This window comes from Akebia trifoliata, chromosome 13, assembly GCF_017979445.1.
Source record: "Akebia trifoliata isolate Shusen 1 chromosome 13, ASM1797944v1, whole genome shotgun sequence".
Classification (NCBI taxonomy): Eukaryota; Viridiplantae; Streptophyta; class Magnoliopsida; order Ranunculales; family Lardizabalaceae; genus Akebia; species Akebia trifoliata.
Genome location: NC_141387.1, coordinates 3,388,849 through 3,400,992, shown reverse-complemented (window position 1 = coordinate 3,400,992; position 12,144 = coordinate 3,388,849). Strand labels below are relative to the sequence as shown.

Sequence of the window (12,144 nt, the reverse complement as noted above, 5' to 3'; positions counted from 1 at the left end):
ATAGAGACGAAAAAATCGTCGTTAATGATATATATAATGCAAAAATCTTGAATTTTTAGTAGTGATAGTATTAAAAATCATCACAATAATTTTATAGTGATAGAAAATGCAAAAATGTCTTAAAACAAAAAGAATATCTAATATCATCAGTAATAGTGTCCTCCAAATCACAAAGCACTGATAAGTAATATGATGAAAAAGATGTCTGAAAGCAAAGAAAATATCTAATATCAACACTACTAGTGCCCTCCTAATCACAAATCACTGATATGTAATATGATGTCAAGATGTCTGATAACAAAGAAAATATCTAAATCAACAATAGTAGTGTCATCAGAATCCTGAATCACAAATCACCAACGATATCCTCTGGAGGCTGAGTGGAACTCATAAACTCAGACATAGAAGGCATATGATCAAACATAAAAGGTAGTTGTACACGCATGAAGGAATGCGACTCAAAAACATAGTTGGTCAAATTTTGAAATTAGGCAGCCATCTTAGCCTCGGTAGCCTTCCTATCGGCCTGCTCATGTTCCAACAATTTCTCTGCCATACTCTCAGCCATCTTCATAGCCTCATACTGCGTAATACATAGGCCATAGATATCAGCATGCATGACACCTGACCCAAATCCGCAAATGCGACCACCTTTATCTTCTCCAATGACTTGTGTAAAGATTTCATTTCTTAAAGTGCTACTTATTAATCATCCTTCTGGCTGACTTTTAAGTTTTTCCTCAACATCTAACTGAAATTAATCAATAATATAATCAATCAAATGTTGTAGTAAATTTCATAAATGAGAAATAATTATTAGAATTTGTAAATTAAAAAGTAGGTCATATCAAGACTTTAGCTGATGCCTCATTTATAAGCAGTCCATTCTTACGTGTATGAGTTAATCAAAACATCTTCACCCGGTCACTGGGATCTGCTACCTTCTATTTAATGAAAAAAATGGATGTTTGTAAGAATAAACATGCATCCAACTTATAAATTATTTAATAATATAATCAATTAAAATTTTATATTTCTACTCACATGCTCCTCTCGCATACGTGCATAACTTTTAGTCCTTGAAGTATGGGGCATTGTATGATAATTATTTGTTAATCACGTTACTTATTCAAATTTTCATACCAAACTCTCTTGGAAAAACTGTACAAGCGATGCCCACTGCTTGGGATGCACCCTGTTGATAGTAACAACCAACTGCCCAGCATCAGAAGTAAATGGAACGTAAAATTTATTTTTTAATTGACTTTTCCAGTTCCACCAACTATCAAAGAGTTTTTGTAAAACCCATTTCTTCCACGATCTATCTCAAATTTGAACTTGGTTTGCAACATATTCATAGTAAGTAATGCACAACATGATAATTTATAAGTAATATATACTAAGCATAATAAACAATGGATTAGGTTTGGATCGGATGGATACAAAGTAAGATTGAGATATGAATGAAATAAAGAAGAAAAGTAGGATTAAATTTGAATGAACAAAGAAAGTCCTCAACTAACAGCTGGAGAAACATATAAGATATACTATATAAAGATGAATCCATAATCATTAAATGCAGGCTTCCATGGTGCAAGGTGCTCTTTTTCCCAAATAAATCGGTAAGTTCTAGTTTTGTACATAATATAGAATATAAATTTAGAAAGAATTTGTTGTTTTCCTTTGAAGCTTTTGTCATCATCTTTCTCAAGGAAAGTTTTGGTGTGGATTTTGAAACCTCATACCCTCACAGGTAGATCTATCAATAGATCGTGTTTGGATACATTGATTCCAAATGCGTATTGATCTGACAAGGAATTTATTAGATTTAGATCAAATTGGATGTCATTTTATGTCTACTAGTAAAATGCATGTGCTTTGCAAGTAAATTATGATTTAATTACCAGAATAATTCTACAAAATTTGAAATATGAAAATTTTACTCTTTTTTTATCAGTTTTCATATTTTTCACTATTACATCTCATGGCAATAGAGCTTAAGAATTCAATATTTGATTTCTTACAAGACAACCTAGGCTTGCAAATCACTCCCTATCACTAAAATAGAAACATTATTTATTTTTATTTTTTTTGGTAATGTTCCCATGCAACATAGTTGATCTTGTGAGAGAAGAAGAAAATCACACTTTCAGGGGTAATTTTTTTTAATGCAAACATACAGATCCAATACATTGTGATAAATAATAATAATAAAAAAAAGGCAACAATGATCTTGTTAGCCCTTGGCTATGAAATTACATGGTTTGACTTTAATGCCAGTTTACATATTTCATTTGGCAACATGTCAAAGACAATAGTCCAAAGAAAGTGGTAAATTCATAGTCAAACTTTTGACCTAGCCTGTGAGATTTAGATGGCATCCCTAATTGTCTTTTGATGAACTTCAACTTTGTCTTTACCCACACCCTAGAGACAAGTAGCAGGAATCCACAAGTTCATACCCGTTCCATCTCTCGTGGCTAGAAACCAAGTTAAGGATAAACACATCTACTATTATCACCATCTAAAACATAAATAATGCTTTCTCAGTGGTTAAGCTGAGGTTCAATACATGTTCTCCTGGGTTGATGTGCAACACACCAATAAATAATGCTATGGGTTCAAGCCTTGTGCTATGGAAAAACTCAAAGGACAATTTTCTCATATCTTTCTCTTTAATAAATAAGACTAGTGGTCTTCCTAAAATATTTTCAATGAAGGGTAATCATAACATGGTTCATTTCGGGCATGTAGAAGATGACAATAGTCGAAGATACAATTCACATAAGAAACCTTGTGTGCATAGGGAGAAGAAAAGAGATGAACTATGAAAGACAAAATTAGACGATAAGGGTGGTTTGCAACTCGTGGATTTCCAAATTTAAAGGGGCTTAGACTCATAACTCCGATAGTTTGACACATTGCAAAACAACCTTGAGGTTGTGGGTTCAAGTGCAACTCATCCATAAAAAATAAAATTAAAAAGTAAAAGAGTAAACCTAACCTGACAAACTACGCTATGTAATGTGTTACTTAATTCACCCAAATATAGGGAGCAAAATATTAAGTTCATAAGAACACAAGAAATCAAATAAAAAAGCAACAAAGTCTAATTGTTAAGTTGGTTTACAGTTCCTCATTAAACATTAGAAAAACACAAAAAATTATAAAAATCAAACAAACACCATCTCTAAGAACATAATACAAAACCTTTTTGTTGTCAGTGCTCCTACACTTTTTTATGTTAAATATTGTTGTCGACAATAAATTTCTACGGATCTACCTCGAGATTCGTGAAATAAGATCGCAAATGATTTTATTGATTTTTGATGAAAAGTGGATACAGATCTCAGTATTTCCTCTGATTAACAGTCAAGTACAAAAATAATGACGATGTATGAGCTTTTCTTTTCTCCGTGCTTCGCGCTTTATCGACTGAAAAGGTTGCTTGAATGGTGGCTTTGCTTTGTGCTTGATCTTCTGTAGAGGCTTCTGTAGATCTTCTTCTCTCCGGGCTTCGCGCTTTATCGGCTGAGAAGGTTGGTTGGATTCCGGAGAAGGGCTTTATGCTTGATCTTCTCTTTAGTCGGAGTCCGGATCTCTGAAGAACCTTGCTTTTGTCTTTGGAGGAGGGCTTGAGAGCTTCTTCTTCCCTAGAGGGAGAGCTTCTGTCTTCTGAGAGAAAGTGATCCAGATCCCCTCTAAATGAGAGAGGCTCTTGTATTTATAGACTTAAATGTAATTTAGCTTTCCAATTATACCCCAACTTAAAGAGGTTTAATTGATTTATTTAAAAGGCTAAATTTGTCCAAATCCCATTTAAGGATTCTATGGATTACTATTAGGCCAAACTTATTTATTTGGGTATAGGGCCCAATACTTAATACATGGATCACTTGATTTTGTTTAAGTCATGGACTTTATCTGCGAAAGCCCAAAAACCCAAGCTTGTAAGAGGCACGTTCCCATTTAATGGACTCGATTTAGATTTGAGGCCCATTATAAAATTAGGGACATTTGTTTATAACAATTTGTAAATGCCTCCTTGAAATTTTGATGCCTACAAATGCCCCCTCAAGGATGAGTTGACGGCAACATAGTTGAAGGCGATGCATCCTTGATCTTATTTCTGAGCAGATGAATGCTCGAATTGAGAGATATTGGCCACGTGATTTCACCTTGCGACCCTTCAATTATCAATAAATAAACCAATATATATATATATATATATATATATATATATATATATATATATATATATTAGCCAAATATCCCAACTCATATTCAACTGTACCTAAGATGTATAATATCAAGCTCCAAAACATCCCAACTAAAAACTTATTGTACTTGAGATGTATGGGATAAATACCTCACTTCTAGGCTTTCTCATTCATGCAATTGACAGGAGGCTTTTGGATTTAGAAAAATTGAAGTTATCCATCAAATGTACGGTTGAGATGTTAGAAAAGCATTTGTTTCAATTTGGCCACTATAATCTTGAACAATGGATGCTTTAACAATGATGACGTGACCTCATATCTTCTCCCCTTATTTCATGGACTTGGGCCTTAAATGTAATGGGCCATTAGGTGAACCCAATGACTTAAGTAAGATTTTACTCTTACTAAGGTAGTAAGCTTAGCTTACTATCCCTTTTCCTTTTGTTTTACCCATTTTGTTTTTACGGTTTTGTGCAAAACCTTTGAGGTTTAACAATTAAAAAAATGGGGTGTCAATAGAGTTTTTAACAAATACCTAAATCCAAATCTCTTTCTCTGTTTTCTTCAAATTGTTCTTGAGTTTTTGACAAAGAACGACGCCCTCTCTTTCTTGCTCTTGGCCGAACAAGTTAAATCGCTGCACTGCGTTGAACTCCTCCATCTCCATCGATTTCGACGATCTTCGGTCATCACGTCTCTACCCCCAAAACCGTGTTCAAGAAGGACTCCTTCTTCCCCACGTCTTTGCCCTCATCACCGTGCCGAAGAAAAACTGCGTCTTCTACAAACAGGTCCAACGAGTTTGGTGAAGTTTTGCTGATTTCAAGAAGGATTCTTCTCTTATAAGTAGAGCATTCGTCTGCTACCGGCGTGGTTGAGTCTCGAAGAGGTTTGCAGCGACTTGGATTATCGATTCTTGAAGGAACTTGCAGCAACAAATTTTTTTCTTGAGCGTTACATGCTTGTAGGTAACCTCCTCTTCTTCTCCTTCTTCTTCTTTAATTTTCTTTATTTTCTTTTTGCCCAAAACAGGGGCTGCGGCCTCTACCCACAAACGAATCATTTGGGTTCGTTTGAATCTGATCCGAAATAGGTAAAACATCCATAGATCATAAATTGAAGATGGTGTTCCGTTTATGAAGAAGAAAGGATTGAGACTGGGTTCTCCATTTTTTTTAGAATAAATATCAAAACAGGGGTTGCGGCCTCTACGTTAGGATTAAAGGCTATTGATGTTGAAATTTATTTATTTTTTTATTTTTTTTCACTATCCCTCCTCTATTGATGGATGTTGAGGAACACAGATTTACAAACCCTTTGGATCGATTGGTTTTGTTAGAGATTTTATTAACACACCAACGAGAGTTTTTTTTTTTTTTTAGAAAGATTTAATTCGATATTTTACATCTCATTGAGTAGGGTTCTATTTTCTTATAAATAGAACACAAGTCGCTGTAGAAGGTTTGTCTTCTCTTATTTCTGTTTACCTTTTTTTTTTTTAAGCACACAGATCCATCCATTCTTAGAGAATCACGTAGTAGAGGCTGCCCATAGACCCTTTCACCAACATACTTTGGATGCGATCTCTTGCACTAGCACTCCTTAAAGAGGTGGTCGATATCGTTATTAATATCAAAGCAGCATAATTCCCTGTTGATCTTCTAAGTTGTGTACAAGGTAATCTCTTTATTCTGAAATTTCCTATTTTTTTTTTTCAAAACTTGTGAATGAATTTCATTGGAACTTCTCTTTCTCTTACAGATCCAGGATTACCAATAATATTGATATAAAGATCTGATTTTTTGGGTCGATTGCAGCTCGACTACAGCTTCGAAACCACAGGAAGGTATGGATCTTACTCATTCTTCCCATATATTTTCTTTGAACTTTGTCATCCTCGCATTTCCTTTCTAATGAATTGTAACCAGAATTACAAATTGAGGATTTATAACCCTTATCAGTCAACCTTTAGAACATTTATCTGTTAATCTGCTTAGCGGTGGCCAATGTTGAATTGTTAAAAGTATTGCTTGATAAACGGTGTACACGTAGAAGAACCATGCGACGACCCATTTGTCCAGCTAGTTGGCTGACCTCTAAAGCAACTTTTTATCAGTAATGCTTAGGAGGGGATGACGTCAACTGGCTGACAAACGTCAACTGGCTTGCAGAATTATGGGACACAAGATTTATGCACGTAGAAGATCCATGCGACGAACCATTTGTCCAGCTAGTTGACTAACCTCTAAAGCAACTGTTTATCAGTAACGCTTAGGAGTGGATGACGTCAACTGGCTGACAAACGTCAACTGGCTGACAAACGTCAACTGGCTAAAAGAAACACGGTAGGCAAGCTTTATGAATGTAGAAGATCCATGCGACGACCCATTTGTCCAGCTAGTTGACTGACCTTTAAAGCAACTGTTTATCAGTAATGCTTAGGAGGGGATGACGTCAACTGGCTGACAAACGTCAACTGGCTTGCAGAATTATGGGACACAAGATTTATGCACGTAGAAGATCCATGCGATGAACCATTTGTCCAGTTAGTTGACTAACCTTTAAAGCAACTGTTTATCAGTAACGCTTAGGAGTGGATGACGTCAACTGGCTGACAAACGTCAACTGGCTAAAAGAAACACGGTACGCAAGCTTTATGAATGTAGAAGATCCATGCGACGACCCATTTGTCCAGCTAGTTGGTTGACCTCTAAAGCAACTGTTTATCAGTAACGCTTAGGAGGGGATGACGTCAACTGGCTGACAAACGTCAACTGGTTAAAAGAATCACGATACGCAAGCTTTATGCACATAGAAGATCCATGCGACGAACCATTTGTCCAATTAGTTGACTAACCTCTAAAGCAACTGTTTATCAGTAATGCTTAGGAGTGGATGACGTCAACTGACTGACAAACGTCAACTGGCTAAAAGAATCGCGGTACGCAAGCTTTATGAATGTAGAAGATCCATGCGACGACCCATTTGTCCAGTTAGTTGGTTGACCTCTAAAGCAACTGTTTATCAGTAACGCTTAGGAGGGGATGACGTCAACTGGCTGACAAACGTCAACTGGTTAAAAGAATCGTGGTACGCAAGCTTTATGCACGTAGAAGATCCATGCGACGAACTATTTGTCCAGCTAGTTGGTTGACCTCTAAAGCAACTGTTTATCAGTAATGCTTAGGAGTGGATGACGTCAATTAGTTGACAAACGTCAACTGGTTAGCAGCGTCACAACGTCAATTGGCTGACAAACGTCAACTGGTTAGAAAAACCATGCGACGAATCATTTGTCCAGTCGGTTGGCCAATCTTTAAAGCAGTTGTTTATCAGTAATAGTTAAGAGTACACAACGTCGACTGACTAGCGGCATCATAACGTCAATTGGCTGACAAACGTTAACTGGTTAGAAGACCATGCGACGAATCATTTGTCCAGCCGGTTGGCTAATCTTTAAAATCAGAGCATTATTGAGCATGATGATTTTTTTTTACTCATACTCTTATATATCTCTAATCAATGTGACCTTAATACTTAATGGGACATAACACTTTTTTTTTTTTTTAATAAATGTATTCGGTCTTCCCCCCCCCCCTTTTTTTCAGAGATGGCTAGAGACATTATTTCCAAAGGTTTAAAGAGTAAGAACCATTCCAAACGGAACTTACCGCGTGAAGGCTGGGTAGATGATCCTGCAGATCCTTCTCAAAAGGGAAAATGGCTTTGTTTTCCCCATGTTATGATAACCGATCGTTCAAGAAGAGGGAACATTTCATCTATGGAGCTAAAGCTTGTTGTGCACACACCGATGACTAGTCCTTTGCAAGCACAAGATACAGAAAGGGACACATCACTTGATATGACAGTTTTAAATGAGTATCCTCCAACAGCTGACTTACTCCCTGGAGATGAGATTGATACAGAGCGTCAGCCATCTTTATGTCATCCTCCACATCATGACCAAACTCGTAATTGTCCACAAGCTGTTTTGGCACAGAAAATCATGCAACGTTTCACTCGATGGGGTTCAGATATTGAACCTCGAGGCGACATTCGATATCTTAGTGGTTTTTGGGACTGGAGCTTGGATGTGAGCCATAAACTACAAAGCCAAAAGTCGACAACTTTCCTTAGTGAAGCTATATTTGCAGCTAGTAAGGAGTACAGTCGTCCTAATGGCATGTATCGAGCTTTATGTGAGTTTTGGTGTCCCGAGACTAACACTTTTGTTACGGGTCGTGGGGAAGTTGGCATTTCTTTATGGGAAATGCAGAAGATTTCTGGGCTTTCTATCACGGGTGAGTATTATGAAGAGGTGGTGCCTAGTTTTGATGAACTCATGGGTTGCAACGGTGTTCTAGGTCTTCCTCTTTCTTGCCAGTATCTATTTAAGGCGTACGCTTTGCTGATTTTTGAAAAGGGGAGTGACTGTGTTAGCCACAGTGAATGGCTTGATTTCTGGTACACTAAAGCTGAACGGATTTCTAATCCTCGTCTGACAGTAGAGTATAAAGAGAGAGCAAAATCATTTTACTTTGATCGTAGTGGCCGTCAGCATCCTAGAACAAAATTACGAAGACCTTTTTCTTCTCGAGTTACTTTGGCTAAAGGAGGTCGTAAAGAGGGAGAAAATCCATTTATCAGGCTCGGTTTTCCTGCAAATCAGAATGTTGAAGATGAAGCTATGACAGCTGCATACCTCTCCTTGTGGTTGTGTCGTTTCGTTCTCCCCTGTGAGAATGGTGATCTTATTCGTCCAGGCACTTTCAAGGTAGCAGCATTGATGGCCCGAGGTACTACGTTCAGCTTGGTACCTCCACTTCTGTGTTGTTTATACAAAGGTCTAACTCAGACCTATTGGGGTATGAAAACACAGAAAGTTGTAGGTGCCTCCACGAGTTATTGTCCCCTTCATTACTTGTTTGGGTGGGTTGGACTTCATTTTCCTCGGGGAGTATTTGGTAGCATTGATGCTGACTTTGGACCTCCGTATCTGGTTCGCACAGCTGGTGTTTCCAACTCATACTTTTATTGGGAAGATAATGCTAAAGATGCAAGGAATCTGATAAGAACCATGGATTCTAGTGATTTTAAATGGTATCCGGAAGAGATTTGGCCGCCAAAAGGTCATAGAAGGATGCGGACTGATGATGGTGATGATCCTTCTGAAATTCAAGCTTTCATGATAAGCTGTCGTCCTGGATTTGTTATGTTTCGATATGGTGATGTTTACGAGGTGGAAATGTATAGCCCTCACAGGTTTGCTCGTCAACAAGGCTTTCGTCAACGTATCCCTGGAACTCCGATTCCTTTCACAAGATCCGTTGATGGGATAGAGTTATACAGTTTATGGTTGTCTTTGACTCAGACCAAAAGTCGAGTCAATTTTTTTATTCCTCCAAAAGTGCAAGACATGAACCGGCAATTTGATAAGAGTTATAGGGATTGGTGGGTTCAAGATGTACTACCTCATTTGGATGCCCTTGATTTTCGTCTTCTTGAAGATAGCGTCTCCGTTCCGAACTTTAATTTTGATGAAAGAAAGGGGTTTGAAGATCGTGAGGCACGTCGTGCTTTGCTTGTCACACAAAAACCTTCTCGAAAAAGAAGAATAGAACACACTAGCATTGATGATACGCAAAATGTCATTGCAGAACGTAGATTGAAATTGCGTTTCAAAAAAATACTGCCGACTCCAACGACTACTCGAACAGAACAGGCCAACATTCTTGGGGTAGATGTAGAACAAGTTGTTCATAAATCAAGTCCCGTTAGTTCTTTGAAGCCTGTTGTTCAGACTAAGCCTAAAGATACGAGTGTGACTCCGGATAGGCAAGAAGCTGAAGCTGAGAATGATGTGTCTCCTAGGAAAGGTAATTTTACACACTTTTTTCCTTTCTTAGAAATTTCATGTTTTTTTTTTTTTAAATGTATAATCTTTTGTGATTTAATTGATCTCGCAGAATCATCAACCAATATACATTCCATTGCCGATTTGTTCGCCTCAGAAGATTTTCCAATCTTCCCTGCCTTCTCGGGTATGGGAGATGTTTTGAATGTCAGTCATCTTAGTAGAGGGCTTTCGAAATTGATTGCTACTGAAGACCCCTCAAAGAGTGATGGGGATGAGGTTTCTTCATGTCCTCGTCAAAATTCTCATGGCATTTCATCAACTTCAACTACACATACGGCTCCTACCGCATTGGCTTTACCTATTTCTAATAAGTTGGTTGATTCATCTGTGATTGTTCCGAAGTCACGTGGAATGCTTACTATTTCTACCCAAACTCGACAAGCTTCTTTACATGATAGTGACATCGACTTATGCGTTCAACAAGCATTACATAGAGCTCGTGATGAATTTCTTCGATCTAGGGTTGAGTTGATGCTCAATATTGGCTTTTCCAACCTAAGAGAATGGCAATCACTTCATATGCCGGCCATCATCTCTTCTCTCAAGAATGCTTTCAGAACTGATCCTATGCCTTTTGCTAACTTCTTCGAATCACTTATAACTGGAGTAGAAGCGTATCTTTCAAGACGAGAGAAGGCTTTATCATCTTTGTCAGCAGATGATAGGGATCTTCAGCTATCTGTCTTAGATCAGGAAGCTCAACTAAAACGTCAATCAGTGGATAGTTTACGTACGCAACTGACTGAAGTTAAAGATAAAGAAGTTGAACTGACTAAACGAGAAGTTGAGATAGAAATCGAGTTGACTCAAATCAGAGAAATGCTACCACAAGTCGCTGCTTCTAAAGAATCTCTTAATACTCAAGTTCAGGAAGAGGAGGAGGCTCTACTTACTGTTGAAGCGGAGTGTACTCGCTTATCTAATGCTCCAATCATTGATGATGATGAAATAGCTGCTTGCGAAGCCGAGAGAGAGTCTTTGAAGAAGAAGTTTTGGAACCTTACTTCTTTATATTAAGTTTTATTTATTTATTTATTTTTTACTGTATAGGACTTAGGAAATTATATCATTGTTCACTTCATTTGAAATTAATAAAATTCCCCCTTTTCCTTATACAAGTATATCTTTTTTTTTTTTATGTGGTTGAACCTGAAGTAACTTTACAGGCTGCCTACGTACCCAAAAACGGGATCAAACCATAACGTAGTTCAGATGGATGCTCTAAGTTTTGCCTAGATCGCCCTCTCGGGTTTTCAATCTAGCGAGCTCAATTCTTTTTTTTTTTGGACCGTTCACAGTTTTAACTCATGCGGGTCAGGAGTATCATGTAGTTTAAACTCGTACGATAATGAGCATTGCTAAACAGTTTACGCTCGTGCCGAGGAGCATTGTCAAACAGTTTAGGCTCGTGCTGGGGAGCGTTGTCAAACAGTTTAGGCTCGTGCTGGGGAGCGTATTCTTTCAAGCATAGTATCTTTTGAGGAATTTACCGTTAATTGGGCCAAGACGTAACCCTTCTGGTGTTAAAGAAGATATGCACCATTAGTGTATACTTCTTTCACTACATGAGGCCCATCCCATTTCGGATCAAACTTCTTTCCAGAACGGTGTGAGAGGATGATTGGTCGTTGTACAGCGAGAACTAAATCGCCAACTTGAAAAGAACGTGGTCGAACTTTCTTATTGAATGCACGTGATAAACGGGCTTGGTAACACTCTAGTCGTTGTTGTGCTTCCAATCTCTTTTCGTCCAATGCTTCAAGTTCAGCCAGACGTAACTTGGCATTCTCATCATAAGTTAGACCTTCTTGGATTGCAATTCTTAATGAAGGTATCTGACATTCCAAAGGGAGAACAGCTTCAACTCCATAAACCAATGAGTAAGGTGTGGCTTGTGTGGAGGTGCGGTATGAGGTTCTGTATGCCCATAATGCTTCTCCAATTCGTTCATGCCAATCCTTTTTCGATTTTGAGACAACCTTCTCAAGAAGCTTGCAAAGAGTTTTA

The 12,144-nt window shown here is 37.8% G+C and overlaps 1 protein-coding gene across 1 annotated transcript; it reads left to right on the top strand.

The window, feature by feature from the left end:
• Window positions 1-7,815: 7,815 nt before the first annotated feature.
• LOC147387349 (uncharacterized) lies at window positions 7,816-11,640 on the top strand. The gene is made up of 2 exons (XM_086420035.1): window positions 7,816-10,096; window positions 10,187-11,640. The coding sequence occupies exons 1-2, from the start codon at window positions 7,831-7,833 to the stop codon at window positions 11,152-11,154; spliced, it is 3,234 nt and encodes a 1,077-aa protein (XP_086276161.1). The 5' UTR covers window positions 7,816-7,830; the 3' UTR covers window positions 11,155-11,640.
• Window positions 11,641-12,144: the final 504 nt, after the last annotated feature.